The 20128-nt window shown below is 41.2% G+C and overlaps 1 protein-coding gene across 1 annotated transcript in view; it reads right to left on the bottom strand.

The window, feature by feature from the left end:
- The window catches only part of wnt4 (wingless-type MMTV integration site family, member 4), a 32680-nt gene extending 18861 nt beyond the window's left edge, over positions 1 to 13819 (bottom strand). Inside the window, exon 1 of the mRNA XM_031748493.2 lies at positions 13143 to 13819. Coding sequence (XP_031604353.1) covers positions 13143 to 13219 — 77 coding nt within the window. The 5' untranslated portion in view covers positions 13220 to 13819. The remainder of the gene's footprint in view (positions 1 to 13142) is intronic.
- Positions 13820 to 20128: the final 6309 nt, after the last annotated feature.

The raw sequence follows: 20128 nt of genomic DNA, 5'->3' as shown, positions 1-20128 counted from the left end.
CAAAAACTCTATTTGTATTTCTTTAACAATATGAGCCCTATGTCACCATCAGAGACGGGCAGTAACACGTTACTGTAATCCCATTACTTTTTTCAAGTAATGAGTAAAGTAAGGGATTACCTATTGCAAAAAAGTAATTACATTACTGTTACTTTCCTTAAGCACGCTGCGTTACTGTGTTACTAAACCGTCGTGATTTTGTTTGTGAGAGTGTCTCATGACAATGGCGTACGAGCGTGCGACGCCTGTGGCAGCAACAGATGTGTGCAGATCAACAATGGATAATATGGAGTGCAGGAGAGAGTACGTCCATGCAGCACTTAAAGCGTGGACGTACTTACAATACTTTAAGTTTTAGTCCGTAAAAAGTGACAAAAACATTAGCGTCCGCTGTGCACTCTGTGTGGGAAGAAAACTTTTTTCTACAGTGAAAAATTAAACTTCAAATCTGAGCTAGCACCGAGCACGCTGCCACGGGAATGTCACTTTCACAGAGAAACCCCTAAGTTTAACTAAGTTAAAAGTAACTTAGCAATAAGTAACTAATTACTTTTGAAAATAAGTAATCAGTAAGGTAATGGGATTACTTTTTTGGAGAAGTAATCAGTAATAAGTAACTAATTACTTTTTTCAAGTAACTTGAACAACACTGGTGGCCATTAATAAAGCTTTTTCATATAACTCATTTATAAAATGATAACATTTTGTCAGTTGTAATAAAGTATTCTAAGCTCAAATATAATATCTGGTCATTCAAACACCCACGGCGCTCCTGGTTTGAAGCTGTAAAAAGTCTGTGATTTGAGATGTTGCACTAAAACCAGACAGAGTGATTTCTGAGACTGAGTCAGTCCTGCAGACCGTCACGTGTGCTTTTATTTCGCCTAGGTTCAACTTTTTTAATGTTCTCAGTGACGTCTTTAACCTCTAACCCATGTAGGTTCAGGGGTAGAGACTGAGTTCAGTTAATGTTCATCTTTTTTGGCAGAATACTGTTTGCAACACCCACAAACTGAAAAGCCAAACTTAATTGTTTGGCTCAGATGTGAGACAGATATATTTTGTACCAAAACTACCATCACGCTTTCAAGGGCACACACACACACCCTACACGAATGCCACCAGGGAGTACCCGAGTGCAAACCAGGATATGTTGGTATGTATGAACAATCTTTGTTGGTACAGACTGTAGTGGCTATATGAGATATCAGTAAAACTGAGACATAACTACAGACAAATGATCAGAATCAGCAAGTACCTCGAAGAGAACCAGCTGAGGTAAAGTAAGTGCAAATGCACAGATGAGAGCTGCTATTTAGACTTTCTCTCTTCTTTGCTCTCTTCTTGTATCAAATATATAGATTAGAAAGACAGAGAGGGGAATGTAGGATGACCAGTTAACCTAACACCGCTGACTGTAAGTCTTTGGACTGCAGGAAGAAGCCAGAGTACCTGGAGAGAACACACAGAAACAACCCTGCTCAATGCTAGATTTGACCTCTCTCCTTTCAAAAGTCTCTCTTTCCACCACAAAAATAAAAAGAGGGCCAAAAGGAAGAGAACCTGCAGTCAAGAGAGAGCTGGGGTAGAAGCTGTGAGCTGTGCTTCAGTAAATCTCTTCACACAAAATGACACAAATGCTTCCACACTGCAGCACACTCTCTGCACCGCCATCGTCTCCAGTGTGTATTTATATGAAAATATCCTCATGTTTGACTTTCCAGTACTGAACACACAGCAGAGGTACACAGTGACTGGTAAATATAGCATAAATGGGAAGTGCGAGGAGGAGCGCTGCAAGAAAAGAGTCTTTTCTGCCGAGGGACTGTGTGCTTGTTTTACAAGAGCCGAGACAAGCCTACTACCAGTTACAGTCAACATGCACTGACGGTCATTTTTCAGCAGCGCAGTAAAATCAAATGAAATAATAAACTTTTACAATGAGCACTGCTGGTGGAGAACATGAAGGCAATATAGATTTAAAAACAAGTGGCCCGAGCTAACCCTCAGTGTGCCCTCTGCAGTGTTTCACACAGCATGTAAAACAGATAGTGACCTGTAGAGGGCACTATTCTCTCAGTTTGGCTTCAGCCACCTTCCCACACTGAGCAACAACACAGTACTAAACTCTCCAGCTTCTAAACTTCCTGATGGCTTTACGCTGCTGTGATCAGCCAGTGTTGTACATGTGCCTGTACAAATTAGTATTTGGAAAACACTCTGGCAGTGGTAGATGCCATATGGAGATAGTCAAGATATCCAAACATTTTCTGTCTCCAAATATATACATTATAAACGATATAAATACTTTATATCCAGCGTGTGAAGGAACCTGCATAATCCACTTTGTCAAATCACCACAATCACATTGCGCTTGCACAGTGTTTTATAACCCAGTCTTCCAGAAACCACATTCATGCTGACTGGTTTTGCAGGAGGCGTTTTTACACCACGATCAGTAAAAATAACTTTTTTAAAATTTTATTTTATTTTGTTATTTGAGTGTTTCCAAGTGGCAACCTCTGGTGCCAAAAACAGCAGTTCCTCCAATAGCCACTTGAAATTGGGATCCTAAAGCTTCAGTGCAGAGTCTGAAAAGGCTTAAAGTTCCTGCATATGGCTTGCTGTGTGGTACAAACTGTGCCTCAGTTTTGGTGAATGAAGTTTTATTATTTTAATGGTTATTTAGCACTGTTCAGCAGGTGTCTGTTTGCACCGTATGACTGCAGCTTGAAAGTGATTCAGTGATTTTATACTTTTTACATTGCTCCTTCTGTCTCTGGCAGTAAATCTGCATGACATTTCTATTTCACGTTTGAAGCCAGCCAGTTGCTGTTTGATTCAAACCAGCGGATGGCCAAAATTGCCAAGCGTGTATAGCCCAAAGAAAAGAAGAAAAATGACATCTGAGTGCAGCGAATGGCTTCACAGTAAGTGATCACTTCACTCCGCCTACACACAGGTTTAACTCTTTTATTAGATATGTTTTTATAATATATTTAAAAAATATTATATCTGCTTAGCCAAGGCAATGGGTAAGACATGTTTATCTCAAGTTTTTAAAAAAATGTATAAACTAAAAAAAAAATACGGGTTCAAAAATGCCTTAAATGTAAATATGTGTTAGGAATGGCAGAATGTAAAATGTTTTGGGATAGCATGGCATTTGCTCAATTATATATGCAGTTAATGCTTTTTCTTCACCCCTCTTTTATTATATAATCTAATTAAGCAGGATCATATCTGCATTTATAATGGCAAAGCATTGTTAGGAAATGGGCTTAAAACAAAGAGAAGCAAAAAGTTAAAAGTAGAAGCACCTCATCACTAAAAATTACCCGCTAAATTAGTTTTTTGTTTGTGGTTTTTTTTGTTTTCTTATAAGCCCTCATCGCACGCATGATATCTCTCTCTCTGCATGTCAACACCGCTGACATGCAGTAGCTGGTTTAAGAAGCTGGTGTCGGTGTTGTTTGGTGGATGTGTCGGGTGTTGTATTCATTTTGAGACATAATACTCAAAACGTCCTTGTGACACCCACACAAAAAATAAAAGTAGGGGAGAGAGACAGTACCTTCAGTGGAAAGAATGAGAGATAAGGAGGGGAGGATGGAAAAAAGCTCAGAGGGAATCGTTTAAGGTCAGACGGTGAAGGCAAGGGAAGAAAAAGTGGCTGTGAGGCAGGGAGATGGTTAAGTGATAAAAGATTAAAGTGTTAAAAAGTGAGAGGTCAAACAGTCTGATGAGTTCAATTAATGTATGGTCTACAGTTTGCTCCGCAGCTGTGTGTGTGTGTGTGTCTGCGGGCCTCTGCGTTTGTCTTGGTGTATTTATATGCTGCTGGCTCCACTAGAGCTGCTCATTTCCCCCTAAAAATAACGTGCTCTGCCAACCCCACAACCCTCACACACTTGCACACAAAAACACATTTTCACACACGTTTGGAGAAAGAAACAGTAAAAGCCATTAAATTAACCTCCTGCCTAGTAGTCTCAAAAGGCTACGAGCCAATTACTGAGTGTATGTGTGTTCGTGTGTGTGCGGGAAACAATAGCTGTGAACAGCTGATTATTTCTAAATGCAGGACTTGGCTGTGTCTGATTCCTGTGACATGTACCTGTGGCCGTTTCTGTGTTTAGGTAACATTAGCCAGCTAACTGGATGATTTTTTGTGTAGCTGGGTTTGGTAGGACAAAGATGATAGGCATGCATGATGATATCAGCTTGTGAGCAAGCAAGTCTCTATTTGTCGGTCAAAATTCTCTCATTCGGGTGAGAAAGCTAGTAGTCAAAGTATGCCGGTGTCAGTTTCCTTAAAAGCTGACAAATAGAGGCAGAATAAAAAAGTAGTGGATGGTACATTTAAAAAATCATCTTCTTTAAATAGCACTGAGCCAGTGTCCATCCTACCCTCCTGTATGCAAGCATATTGCATATATTTGAATGGTAACCAATTCAGACAACCTTTAGGAAGATCACATTCAAGCTAATCCAGAGGTTAGCTGTAGCAGCGCTCACAACCACAGTGGAGTTATCTCCTGAAACTGTGGTTGGATCTAAATGAAGAAGCAAAGCTCTGCCCATCAGTGTACGGCCTGCTGCATGCTTCAATCAAAGAAACAAGCATCCAGGGAGTAATAAAAATAATTTTTGGACTTTTAACCACAAGTTGATCAAAGACAATCACATTGAAGAACAACAACGACATACAATTTGTCACATTCTTAAGCTGAACTTAAATGCTCTCATGCACTTCCAGAGAAATGTAAGTAAATGTGTGTTTGTCTTGAGCCATGTTTGTTTAGCATGATGCACCGTACCTGAAGACATTAATTAACTGAGTTTAGTTGTTGAAAACCACTGCCTCTCATTTTAAAGTAATCAGGAAGAATATCAGTTAATAAACCAAGACATAACTAACATAGGCTAGAAAGAGCCAGATGTGGCTAGAATGTACATCAAAAGAGATCAATAATCTGACTGCAGTTATTATAACCCCAAGATATACAATCTTCTTCCATTTATCCAATTCAGAGTGGGAAGGGGGCCTTATAGTAGGAAGTCATTGGACACTTAGTTTGGATCCCCTTTGCTTTCAGTCTTAATTTTTCAGGGTACATTTTCAGCAGATTGCTCATCAGAGATTTTGGTCCATGTTGACATGACAGAAAGAAAGTGTACTTTATTGATCCCCGTGGGGAAATTCCTCTCTGCATTTAACCCATTCACTCAGTGAAGCAGTGGGCAGCCTTTGGGCGCCCGGGGAGCAGTGTGTAGGGACGGTACCTTGCTCAGGGGTACCTCAGGGTAGCTGTTCAGGGGAATCGAACCCCCGACCTTCCGATCATGGGGCCACCACTCTGCCTACTGAGCTATCCCTGCCTAGCATGGATGTAATTTGACCTTTGTGACAGGGTGTATTGTCCTGCTGGAAGCAGCTGCCAGAAAGTGTGTACACTGTGGTTATAAAGGGATGGACATGGTCAGCAACAATACTCAGGCAGGCTCATCTGGTACTGAGGTGTCCAAAGTGTGCCAAGAAAATATCCTCCACACCATCACACCACCTCCGATCCTCCAGGATGGATCCATGCTGTCACGTTGTTTGGTCCATTTTCTAGTTTTTCCAGTCTGCTGTTGTCTGACTTTGCCCTCAGTTTCTGGTTCTTAGCCGACAGGAGTCGCAACTTGTGTGGTCTTCTGTTGCTGTAGCTCATCTGCATTGACGTTCAACGTTGTGCGTTATCAGGTGCTTTTTTGCATACACTGGTTATAATGAGTGGTTATTTGAGTTACTGTTGCATTCCTCTCAGCTTGAAGCAGCCGGACCCTTCTCCTTTGACTTCTGGCATCAACAAAGAAACTTCACCAGAAGAACTGCTGCTCACTAGTTATTTTCTCTTTTTTGGTCCTGGAGATGGTAAGATTGCAAAATTCCAGGTTCTGAAATACTCAGAGCAGCCCACCTGGCACCATGCCATGCTCAAAGTCACTTAAATCACCTTTCTTGCCCATTCAGATGCTCATTTCAACATCAGCCGGTCATCTTGACCTCCCCTGCATGCACTGAGTTTCTACCATGTTGATTTGATTAGATATTTGAGGTAACAACCAGTTGAACCGGTGTACCTAACAAACTGGAATAAAGAGGATAGAATAGGAATAGTTAAATTATTAATGCCTTTTTCCACAGTGTCAAAGACACTTTTATGATTATTTTTTTTAATTTTCACATTCAGGTTGGATAGATAAGGAGATAAGCTGGCTTGTGAAAATGACATCCTTCATGCGGAGCAGGCAGGTTAGGACTTGCACCATTTACCGCTCCTGCTTACTGTTTACACAGTTAACACATGTGCACATAACCCAAGTATTGTACATAACACTGGATATATAAAGAAGTCCCCGTGCATGTGGTTAGCATGGTTCTTCTCACCTTTTCTGCTACCAAGTTAACACTACTCTATAGATTAACCTACTTTATACTTATACAGAGAATCCTATGAACAAGTGATTGCCTGCTCCGACTTAAAAAAATTTATATTCAGTTCAGTTTTATTTACATGGGTAATGCTTTATATTGTGAGGTAAAGACCCCGCAGTAGTTTAGGGTCTCAGTCATTTGTTTCGGGTCATCTTGAATAAAACATTAAGTCAGTTTTGTAAATTTTGATCTTTCTGAGTTTCTTGCCTTTGAGACATCATTAGCAATGAGCTTTTTTACTGTCAATTAAATGAACATTAGTACCTATTAGTACCTATTGTAACGCTACAATAAGATACTGAAGATACTCATTCTATTAACATGGGCACCATTTACAGTGTTGCCAGTTGTAGCAACAGTGGAACAACTAACTTCACATTGTTTAAGAACACTTGCCTGCACCTATGACTGTCCTGCCTCTGCGTACGGTTGAGATATTTTTTGGAACATTTTCTATTCCTGCCTCACAGGAGCATCACAGACGCTGTAGTACAAAGGCAGAAATGCAGTCAGCTGTTCACACCCCAGGACCCCCCAGACCTCCAAAAGCGTGTTATGTCTTCTAAACACCCCGTGCACCTCTCTGTTGGTCAGCCAGGGCTGTCTTGTCTTTCAGCGGTGCCGGTGTTTCCTCGTCAGCCCCGAGCAGGACCGGCTGTAATCTGGTTATCCCGTGGCTCCAAGTGTGCCACGATAATTGCGCACACTCTGGTGACAAGAAGGCTTGAAATAACATGCCACTGATTTACCACATGTGCGAGCGTGTGAGAGAGAGTGCGCGTGTGAAAAGCAGTGTGAGGCGCCAGTGTGTACCGCAGTGCTTTCTCTGACTGCTGATCAGCTGCCATCTCTTTATCAGCTTACCATGCTCGTCCAGGACGCGCAGTACTCTTATATGTTCACACACAAAGACACTGAAAAACATAACCAACACTTTGCCCTGCTTTTAACTTTCATTCAAGACAATAAGAAGACACTGCTGAATCTGTCGCAGACCAATGTCAAGTAATCTTTTTGTTGCCACTGCAGTTATTAATTATTTTAAATCATCCTTGGCGTCAGTTTAGCACGTTATCCTTATAAATATTTGCAAACGCTGCTCAATAACAAAAATAACACACAGTCAGCTAAACTCCAGGGATATTGATTTGTCCACTTTGAAACAATAAACTAATGTCAATCCATTTAACCTGCTTTAGGGTAAATCATAGTGACGACAGATGCAAGGAGAGGCAACGACAAGACAGCTCCCTTGTCTGATAGATCTTTCTCTTGTTTGCTTTTTGCTAGTGTCCTTGTCAGTGCTAGTAGCTTGAGACAGTGTCAGGAATGATGTGTTAGGACCAGCAAGTTAGATTCAGGTTTGGGGAACCTGGGGACCAACCAGTGGCGTCAATATCTTCGTCATCCAGGAACTGCGTACACATACCGGCCACTTGAGGTCAGGGTTGTCCAGGGCCCACTGCACCGACAGTGTGAGCGCGCTCTCATCTGTGATGAGAACAGAGTGCCAGTTCTGGTGTTCTTGAGTGAGTCTTGCCAATTGATCTGCGCGGTGCTATGCTGAGCAACGGCCCCATCTGAGGATGCTGAACTCTTATGCCGCCTTCAGTGAGTCTGTTCCCGACAGTTTGAGTCTGCTCCTGTTTGTTGCACAAACAAATACCAGCCCTGCTATTGGGTTAACCCCCGTCTTTTCATCAAATGACCCATTTCCTGGTTTCTCCTCCATAGTCTTGACACTGTGTTGGGAGTCACAGCGCACCTTTCTGCAACATCATGTGTAGAAGTGTCATCCTCGAGGATTTGCACCAAAGCAGCTGAAATGGATCCATAAGCTTCCTTACTGACATCCCTGAAGTCTAACTGGCTTTGTCTGTCTATACTCTGATGACTGAGTGTTCCCTTATAATTTTTTCAGATGATGCTGTTAGAGGAAAAGTCAGAAGCTAACCAGGGATTTTATAAGTCATCATGAGCAGGACGGAGTCTATACAACAACACCCACTCAAGTCAAAGGTATCAATAGAAGAAAAGCTAAGTCTGATCATCTGGTGGCCATGGATTTCTGCACAAAATTCCATCTGATTAGGAATTTCACTAAAAACCAAAGCAGTAAAACCGATGGAGGAAAAGCGATGGAATTTTTGAGGTTACTAATTGGAAGATGGGTCGGTGACTCTGTCAGCTGGAAAGTGTCCTGGGAGGAGAGCCGCACCAGGTGGCTAATTTCCGTGTTTACACTCTGTCAAACAACAATATCAGATTCTATTGCAGCTCGTTTGCGGTTGACAATTGTAGCACTTTTGCGCAATATTGAGACGATCACTAACCTTTGTTAGTGCCCAGGTAAAAACAAAACAAAAAACAAATTCCAAAATGGTCCTGTAATGTGAGCTGTATCCGGATACGTTATCTGATTAATCACATTCTTTCCATTGGTATTTGCTTTTTCTGGCGTTTGTCATCTCGATTATGGCCACAGTTTTAATTATGCAAACAAATGAGGTGGAGTTAAGTGAACTATACATCATCCCAGTTTGTGGGATGACATGCTTCTGTATGGGCTCTGGTTTTATTCCAGTGCAGAGCTGAGGCCGATGATAGTTACTGTGCCTTTGAGAGCCTAGCTTTGGTTTATGGTATGAGGCAGCTGGAGCTTGACCGCCTCAGCCTGTGGTCTGCCTTACTTTATGGCGCTCAGGTGCACAAACATCCTGCATTAATGCATCTTTTTCCTGTATGCAGATCAGTTATTCACATACAGATTATGTGTTTATACCAAGTCTAGATGGAGAATACATCTGTGTGTGCACGCATGCATGCATGCGCATGTATGTAAGTGGCTCCCATTCCCCTGCACAGTGTAGTGTGGTAATTACTGAGCGTGTGCCACTGTTGGGGGACATGCCAGCTCACATACTTAAGTTCAAAAATCACAAAGACACACACACACATACACACACACACACCCACAAGGCCAGGAGCAGTGTGCAGGTGTAGCAGAACCAGTCGGTGCAGGGTAAGAGGAAGCAGAGGAGGAGGAGGAGGGTGATGATGGACAAATTAATGAAAAGTAGCATTCAGATCCCTGTTCGTCAAATGGGACACAAAATGTGACTCAGCACCCACAGAGATCTGGCAAACGGATCACATCCTGGTGGATGGGCTAAAGGTGACACAGAGAGCTGCAGGTGAAGTAAACAAACAGCCCGGTTCAGGCTGCAGTTCAGCGTGACGTAAGAACAGCTGAGAGGCGTGACGAGCAGTTTAACCTCCTCGTCAGTCAGGATTTTAAGAGCTCTATACTGAAACACAGCCTCAGCATTCAGTGTGGCTCTACTAGCCTTTACTGCTTCAACAGAAGTTGTAGTTCACCCAGTTATTTTGTAATATCAACTAACATGCACATTATTACTTTATAGGAATGGATTTGTTCACGTAATTCATAAAAGTGAAAATGCCCAGCAGTTTACCAAAGGCTAATTTTAGCTAGATTTCATGATGTCATCCTTAGCTATGGAACAGAAACAAAACAGGCATGTGTGTGTGTGTGTGTGTTCCAGGATCTCAGTTTAGGAGTATGACTCAGCATATTCCCGATCCTAATTATGTCATAGTGATAACATCAGGGTTATTTTGGCTTGGAGACAAAGCATTGTTATGTTATTATTATTATACATTATACTGAAGTGCCTTTGTTACAAACAGGGGCCAAGTAGTTTTAAAGGTGTGGGTATTTACTGGGCCGGAAGGGTCGACTGGTCTGATAACAACACTATCAAGTTGCATTATGGGCAACGTAGGATCAAGCTCATGAAGAGCTTAATTCTCAGGAAAGAGTTAATTTCGGGGTATTCTAGATTCTGCTGCTTCAATTTTTCTAAGAGTTTGGAACCGTTTGGAAGTGTATCACCAAATGTCCCTTTAAACCAAAGATTTTCAGTGTTTCTATTTCCAGATTTCTATTGCCCGGTGCAGTAAATGCAATTAGAGTTATAAGACACATTAAAAAGGTAGGCATATTTCCTTGGATTTAGTCTGCATCCCTTCTAGTCTCCATTAAGACTAATACTTTTGAATTACTGCATGATATGTGTTGATTAGATTGAAATATATATATAATTTGAAACTTAAGGTCAAATATGCTCATTCAGCTTCTGTCAATATACAGATATATATTTCTATATATCTGTATATTGATATCTGAAGCAGTGCATTTGACTTCTCTACTGCTTTGGGCATTAAGTTTAAATAAAAACAAAACTAAAGTAGTGACTGGATTTAGATTTGGTCAAAGGAATAATCATGAGCTGCTAATATAACTCTTTCAGCATGTTCCTTTCCTTTCCTCCCTCCTTTAAAGCCCAAACACTTCCCTCCAGGCTGTGGAATGTTTGCTTGAGTTCACACTTATTTAATTCCTTCAGTTAAATTATTAACTAATAATTGAAGCTCATTTAAATCCCTTTTTTTTTTTTTTTTTAAAATGTGAAGAAATCCACTGATTTGCCCACCCCCCCCCAAAAAAGTAAACACAATATTGAGCAAAATAATGGTAATTACTTTTTGCCATTATTGAACAACAGTAGTGGGCATCAGTCAGACTCTTCTTTCCTCAGCTTTTCAAAACCAAACACATTACAGCGTTACAGAAACACATCTGATTGATGAATCATTAGCCAGTGACCATACTGTTTTATCCTCCTATTTTGACTTTGCTTGTGATTTACAACATGAACAATGTGTAATATTTGGTCTTGAAATGTGCAGCTGACATCATAAAGTCATCAGGAGAGTGTTTATCGAGGTCACAGATCAAGACACCTGAAGATAGTTTTACCACAGAGTTCTATACAACGGGACAGCTTTTTGCAACTACAGAAGTCGCCCCCTGCTGGCTTCACACAGAATACGTGTTCAAAATTCATGCCATGTTCATCTTCTATATACAATTTATGGTTCCACGTAAGTCAACTGACTACATCAAGACTACTGTATGTCAAAATCCTTGTATGAGTAAATAACATTGTATGCAACTATAGTACGTCTATCCAATCAGATCCTACAGTGGTAACCTGCTCTGTTACACAACAGGTGTAGTTATTGCATGTTTCAGAGCCACTGTAGTAACAGCAATGCTGAAACTGCTTCTCATCCTCTGACCCTTGCTGAAGCGTGGAGGACTCACACACAGATTTTCCTCAACAGTTTAATCCTGCAGAGCAGACTGGCAGCTCGGCAGCCTGCCTGTACATGCCTGCTGTGTGCTGCTGTCACCACGCCTTCAGCCCCAAACAGCACAATTACCCTGTACTCAGTGACAGAGTTCAAGGTAGGCAGTGCTGTTTGGCAGGGCTTTAATTTAACTTACTCTGATGAATCTGTCAGCAGTATCAGTCAGGCCGTCTACAGCACCAGCCTGACGTAAACACAGAAGGCTACTATAGCTCTCCCTATTATGAGGAAATAAAAATACAAACCGTCAAGTGAGTAACCACAGTTTGAGAATACTGTAGTTATTAGTCACTACATAATTCTCTGTCAGCTCGATTTCATATCAACAGAGCCTCGATTCTATGGAAGAGGGGGGAAATGAAACAGTCCCCCCTGAATGATGAGCACTGCTTGTAAATTTGCTAAAGGTGAGTGGAATGAATGGGAGTAGAAAATGGAGCGGAGCCTGCAGAGGAATGCAGAAACCCACCTAACCACCTCCCACAGGCTGCCTTGAGAGCAGGCACACACACGCGACCCAACCGACCGGCCCCCAGCAGAAGAGGTGGCACGGTGCGCTTTGGCTACAGCGTCGGGCCGTGTGTTACACCTTTTGAAAATAAATCCATGATACTGATGTTTTGCTTTTAGCGACCTCACTGAACTTCTTATCTTCAGTCATGCACCCATACCATTAGTGTTCAGCTCGTACTTGGTTTTTGTTTGCAAAATTGAAGTTGCTATTTTATTTCACTCATTTAAAAAGGTTTAAAAGGGAGTTCTTTACTTCAAATAAAACCTGCTGTTTCTCTTCAAGTTAAAGAAAGGTGTTTACAAAAGAGAAAAGGGACTTTTATTTGTATCTATATATGCATTTATCTATCTACTTCATGCCTGGTCTGGTTTCTCAGATGAGGAGAAATTGTTCAGTTTTGCAAAAGAGAAAAAACCTAATTCAAAAACTTCCTCCTAATTTGACTTTTTGCTGCTGATAAGAGCAGCACAGAGGAGCCTCACACTGAGTTTGCCCACTTTTCTCTTGGGCTTTATGTTAATTTTTTTTTTTTTTTTTTTTTTTAAAAAACCTGTCAGTTAATTTCATTATGTCCACAAAAATCTTTAACTTTTTTTGCGCAAAATGCAATTTAAAGTCCAGTCACTCCAAAACAAACAGCTGACCAAAAAGTCAACTTGTGGGGTTTTGGGGGGTGGGGGGATGGGGGTGGGTAGCCATATTAGTAAGTTATTAAGTCTGAAAGAGAGAAAGTGAGAGAGAGACAGTGTGTGCCTGATGGTTAACCATTAACCTGTGCGCCCACTGAGCCGGGGTGGGAGGTTAGACGAAGATGATGTGTAGATGAGGAGGAAAACAGGAGCACAGGTGAAATAGAAGAGCGGAGATTTGTGGATTCAGGTTTAGAAATGTGAACGTCCAACTTACAGCCAGTTACTCGCGTTGGCCGAGAGAAGCGCGCAGCAGAGCATCAGGACGCACCGCAAAACATATTCCTCGGTCATCTCGAGATTGAAGGAGGGGGGGTCAGTGAGAGCTGAAATAATCCCGAGGTGGACAAGGGGGTCGTGCGTCAAGCGGCACAGTCTAGGCTGTTAATCCATCATCCCGCATCCAGTGGGTCCTGCGCCGGGGAAGACGCGCAGCTTCACGGTCCGTCTGCCCGGTTCTCCCGTCCCTCCTTCTGTCACTGCGCGCTCAGAAGGGACGGGGAGAGGGGCTCCAGAGGGATGCTTTACAAAATAAGTCTAGTGCAGCTTTGGCTGAATCGACCCTTTTTCGGAATCAACTTGTTTGCTTTCCTTCTCTGCACCGGGGAGAGCGCGTGGAGGAGCAGTCAAGTTTAAAAGCCAAGATGAAGCAGCTCTCCGCCGGTTCTTCTTCCTCCCGCTGCTCTTCTTCACTTAAAGCTTTATCACCCGCTGCCGGCTGCCGCTCTCAGACAAGCGGGGCTCTCCTGTCAGCGTGCTGGGGGATCTCCGACCTTACCCCGAGACATGCGCACACACACACACACATACACACACACGCGCGCGCGCGCTCTGAGCGTAAATACGCGCGGGTCCTCCTCACACACTGCCGTCTCCTTGAGCGTCTGGCAGAAGAGAGAGCGTGTGCACTGACTTTAGCTGAGGGGCGGCGCGAGGTTATAGAGGTACGGCAGAGAGATGGGAGTTTTTTGCGGATGAAGGAGGCGGGTTTAATGCGCTGCTAAGGTACTATGGTGTGTGTGTGTTTTAGAGGTCTCCTGGGAGGATGCAATAGCACAGCCATTCACTAATGCCCTCCCCAGCCACCCTCCACTCCTGTCCAACACACACACACACACACACACACACACACACACACACACACACACACACACACACACACACACACACACACCTCAAACCGCACGCACTTCTTGGCAGCGCCTCGCTCTCCCTGTCACACACTCAACCAAATATTCTGCGGTCAACAGTCTATTTAAAGCTTGGCTGCAAAATGTCTGCATTTGAAACCAGAAAATCCCAATAATATGACAAATGTCAGCTCCACGCTATTGATTGATGAAAAAGTTGTAGGAGGATAATAAGGTGAGGCAGCCATTCTGGGCTCGCGCAGGACTATTGAGGACTCCACATGACTCACCTGATCCTGGCGAAGAAGAAGAAGGAGAGAAAGTGGAAGACTTTTTGTTATGTAAATAATATTAAAATATCACCTTACAAACAAATCGGCCTTATTTATTGTGCACGATTCAGAACCATCACTTCAACTGACCGCTGAGCTTGATTTTTAAATGCAGCGAAAATCCCCAAAACTCCATATATGCCAAACACGTCTGAGTGAGTTATGGCGGAAAAGTGCATAAAAAGATACACAAACATGTAGAATATTTCTGGTTAAGATGCTGCAGCCATAAGAAACATGGCAGTGGATTAGTTTGGAACATTTATTCATATGGATGAAGTGATAAAACAGAGTTTGTTATGATATTGAGGGGAACTCTGAGAGGATAAGCAAATGCAGTTACCAAAGATAGCCCATATTAATAAATACTGAAAGGAAAAACATCAAGAAGTTTGTTTCCTTTTAAATAATTGCTTATATAGAGAGCATAAATATACGTATAATTACACCTCGAAAATATACTATATTTAAGCTAAAACGAGATTTGTCTTGATTGACAGCCTCATGAGAGGAAATCCAGACAGTAAAAGAGATATACAGAGAAAGTAGGACTCGGTAAAGGAACGATACATACATATAATACAGTAAAATCCTTCATATATATATATTATATAAGATACAGGTAATATGAGAGAGGTATAAAAAATTTAATGTAGAAAAAAAGTAAGAACTAAGAGAAAGCACAATACATCACTTTAATTTGAATATAATAGGGATATAACTCATATGTAATACAAATAACAAAACTTTACATATTTATTAACATATAGAAACATAAGGGCATAAAAGTAAAGATAAAAAAGTGAAAGAACAGTGAATAACTTTACTGTACATATAATAAGGATGTCTTTACATATAATATATGAAAACCTTTACATATAATAAATATATTTGGAACATAAGAAACAAAATAACAATATAGATAACTTTACATTATGTGTGTTTATATATAATTCAATTATAAGCAGATTTAAGTGTTTAATAATGATATCATCCTCAGGAGTAACTCTTTACTCTGTGGACACTCATTACATAAATGATAAAAGACAATATTGTGAAAAATTACAAATGTCAGTATTTTTATGTGCATTTATTCTATGTTCATATGCAGCTCAGTAAAGCAGATTGTGGATTTGAAAGTAAAATATTACTGGATATAAATACAATGCCATGTAGTGTGGTATGAAAAGATAAATTATCACTATTACTATGTTATAGTATATACAGGCTAATCTAATGTGTAAGAGTAATGCAATACAAATGATAAAATGAAAGTTGTGCAACCTAAAAAAATCATTTAATATGGTCACATGAATTACCCAGTTTTATAGGCTTTGGGTCTTTCTGTTTATCAGTGTCAGGAAAAATGACCAGGGATGTAATGTACGCAGAATTTGTGGTTTGGTTTGAAATAATTATGTTCAGTTTCAGCCATATTTCTTAATGCAACAGTTCAGGCACTCAAATGCTGCATGCTGCCAAAATGAGTATCTACTCTAAGCCTTTTACTCTCAAGTATAAAATGGTCTGAATAAATTAAAGACATTGAGACAAGTGCAATAAATTTATAATAAACTTAAATATACCATTAAAGCCAGCAGTTCCATTTTAGCTGTAAAAACACAAAGTAACTCTGCGTTTCTTTCTTTTTGTCATCACTGAGGACATGGCCACCTTGGATGAAACTGTACTTGTGAGCAGACACGCTGCATTGGGTGGCTGCAAAGAAAGGCTGATTAAAACGCGGACTCGGTGTTTAGTGTGAGCTAACACATTGTACCTGATTTTACAAAACAAGTATTTAGGCTTGTGCCCAGGTTTCAAAGTTGACCCTCAAAGTCCAACATATCGAAAGGACACTGTCGGTGTACAAACATGAGTAAGTCGCTTTAACAGTAAATGAAATTTAATACTCAGCCGAACAATTTGGGTCAAATATAGACTACCATAGCATTCCTTATAAAGACCTAGCCTTAGTTTTCATTACCTTTCCTAGACCTCGTTGGTGGATAGACAGGCGGTTGGTTTACTTTAAACACCAGTGTCATTACTCCCACCCATGGCGTGAAATGACACATGAATACCAAAAAGGCTTTTGTAATAACAAAACCAGTGACTAAGTTAAAGCAGCGTGCTGTTCAGATGGCTGCAGATTAAAGTGGTAACCTTCTGGACAACAGCATAATAAAACCTATCCATATATACTTTAATTAAATTATCACTGTCAACAAAATTAAAAATTTATTTGAATAACAGTACAATATAACTCTTTGTGACAAACAACAACAAAAGTCCAGAAACATTAAATGTTACAAAGTGACTTTCTTCATCTATTAAAATGGATTTGAATATTCATTATGTTAAATAATGAAACAGCATTTTCTAGGCTTAAGGTACATATATAAAAAGACAGGAACTGTGTATGTAATTAGGGTAATGCGGATGTACGTGAACATATGTCATCAGAGCTGGTCTCAGTCACACACAGATGTGGACAGACAAGGAGAAAAAAAAAAGACAGGAAACTTCAGCAGTAGCCTCTTGCCTCACTGCCTGTGTGTGTGTGTGTGAGTGTGTGTGTGTAGGTGTGTGTGTGTGTGTGTGTGTGTGTGTGTGTGTGCGGTGGGGTGGGGTGGTGGTGGTGGTGGGGGGGGGTTGAGGTTTGGGTTATGTGAGTTTTGTCTCATCTCATTTCACTTACTGGGTTTTAAGGAGCTAAGAATACTCCCTGCTGGGACAAGACGCTGCAGCTGGGCCACCAGCTGTGTGCAGTGTGGTTGCTGGTTGCCACATACGCACACGCTTAAATATACACACATACTGTAGCGCTGATCGAGACAGGTCATCTGGCTGATTTTGATACTTATAGATAAGTGTGTATTGATCCCTGCGTGGAGATTTTGCTCCAGCAGCCAAACTGAATAAATTCAGCTGTGCAAAAGACTCAAACACGAGCCCAAAATGTAGCATCAACTAAACCCTGAAAACAGTCACTGACAAGGTTCTCTGATGTTCTCTCATCATGTGAGTACAGAGTCTGAAGGTTGTTCAGAAAAAATACCCACAGAGTTGAGGCTTTGGACAGTGGAGCAAGGCTGGCATGGGAACCTGATGACCTACATTTTGGTCCTGATGGTTCCTTCCAAACCCTCGTCTTCCCACTGAACCATCCATTGCTTCTCACTGAGACACATGGCACCTGCAGCAACCTCAGGGGAGAGTGAATGTGAGAGTTGTTGTTGGGAAAGCTCCAGCATGCATTTCAGCAGAATGGAAATGGTGTGGGTGACCCACCAAACCACATCTAGGTCGTTCTCCAAGAGGTCACCTGCACCAGCTCTGCCGCTGACTGGCCAACAGAGGGAGGAAGTGAGTAAAGGAACTTGGCAATGATGAATAGGAAATCAGAAATTCACAAGTTCTTACATAATATATGAATTTTAAATGCAGCTCATTAACATATTATATTAAATTTAATTATCAAAGCTAAATAATTTATAGCTGAGGCCCAAAAAATCTTGTGGGGAGAAGAATAAAGTACTAATAAAACATGTTTTTTTTTCCTTCCTTTTGTTTCTTTGGGTTGGGTCAAGTCAAATCAAGCATTTCTTTTTTATAAGACCATTTCTTATTATTATTACCATATGTTTAACAGGGAAGATAGATGAATAAACTGCTGTAGAGTAGAAGTACAAAGAAGAATAAAATGACAATATTCAAAGTTAATGATTTTAGTCCTCAAAACAGCATAGCATTTGAATGAGTTGACCACAGAGTAACTGATTTATAACTTATCTAAGCTCATTTATTTATGCTATCATAAATAAAGGGTGATTCAAGGTGGTCCGGGAGTGGGTGATCAGGGAGGGGAGGCCATCTGCTGCGACTGGTTGGGAGTGATGGGAAGAAGACAGGACAAAGACACACTGTGGAAGAGAGACAGAGATTAATAGTACACATTGAGTGGTGTATAAACACATAGTGGGTGAAGAAGAAACACCCCAGCAGCCTGGGCTTATTGCAGCATAACTAAGAGAGGATTCAGGGTCACCTGATCCAGCCCCATCTTTATCAAAAAGGAAAGTTTTAAGCCTAATCTTAGAAGTAGAGAGGGCTAGTATGAAATGGTACTATGAGGGCTTTAAGATGGGACCTGATTATTCCACACCTTGTATGTGATGAGAAGGATTTTCAATTCGATTCTGGATTTAACAGGGAGCCAATGAATAGAGGCCAGTATGGGTGAAATATGCTCTCTCTTTCAGCCCCTGCCAGCAGTCTTGTTGTAGCAATTTGGATCAAATGAAGGCTTTTTAGCGAGTTTTAGGACATACTGATAATAATGAATTACAGTAGTCCAGCCATATTTCTAATGTTTTTGGGGCTGAGTACATTAAGTTTAGTTTTATCTGAGTTTAGAAGCAGGAAATCAGAGGTCATCCAGGTCTTTGGGTGTTAAAGACATTCCTGCAGTTAAATATTGGTGTGTGCCATCTGGCTTCATGGATAGATAAAGTTGGGTATCATCTGCATAGCAGTGATAATGTATGCTATGCTCTTTAATGAAACTAGAAGCATGTACAGTGGCTTGCAAAAGTATTCGGCCCCCTTGAACTTTTCCACATTTGTCACATTACAGCCACAAACATGAATCAATTTTATTGGAATTCCACGTGAAAGACCAATACAAAGTGGTGTACACGTGAGAAGTGGAACGAAAATCATACATGATTCCAAACATTTTTTACAAATAAATAACTGAAAAGTGGGGCGTGCGTAATTATTCAGCCCCCTGAGTCAATACTTTGTAGAACCACCTTTTGCTGCAATTACAGCTGCCAGTCTTTTAGGGTATGTCTCTACCAGCTTTGCACATCTAGAGACTGAAATCCTTGCCCGTGTGTGTGTGTGTGTGTGTGTGTGTGTGTGTGTGTGTGTGTGTGTGTGTGTGTGTGTGTGTGTGTGTGTGGACCTATCACCAGAATTGCCTCCCTGTCTTTTGAAGGATCTCATCAGTTTTACTCTGGAGCAGATCTAATGTGCCTCACCAAGGCACAAGCAGAACGCGACCTAATAGGATTTCTTTCCAAGCGATGTAAAAATATCACAGTAGGTGGACAATAACAATCTAAAATATGAATATAAAATCTGCTGTTCTCAGAACTTTTAAATCACACCTCAAATTGCTCAAGTACTGTTACAGTTAGCAGCAGTCACAGGAACCAGACGCTGTTGATTATGAATATGCATGCTCATTTTAAATATGATTGATGTTTTAACTCCTGCAATTGACAAGATCAACTTTTAATGTTTTTTAAAAAATATATTTTATAATATGTAAATGTTACGTGGCTGTCATTGGACATGTTGAAGTTTTGACAAACTGAGCTGAATTCCTGCGGTGTCCTGAAGATTCCTCTGCTGCACACAATCAGGACCAAATCTAATTTGTGCAAAACACACAAGCATGCAAGCACTTGTGCCAACACTCAGCACTTTCAATCATCGCTTCCTCTCCAGCGCTCTGTGCGAGTACGTGTTGTGTGTAACTCCTGCTGAGTTTGTTGAAGTCACATCACTGCAAGCATGTGCCACTGCTGAGGGAGACACAAGCTCACCACTGGTCAAAGAAACCATTATCTCCCACGGAGCCCCAGACATCTGGGCTCACGGCACGCAGCGGCGTGTGGAGAGCCCAGACAAACACACGCACACACACAGAAACACACATCTGTGCATGA

The sequence above is a fragment of the Oreochromis aureus genome, linkage group 5 (genome assembly GCF_013358895.1).
Source record: "Oreochromis aureus strain Israel breed Guangdong linkage group 5, ZZ_aureus, whole genome shotgun sequence".
Lineage (NCBI taxonomy): Eukaryota > Metazoa > Chordata > Actinopteri > Cichliformes > Cichlidae > Oreochromis > Oreochromis aureus.
The sequence above is the reverse complement of the archived record's forward strand: the minus strand, read 5'-3'. Positions and strand labels throughout refer to the sequence as shown.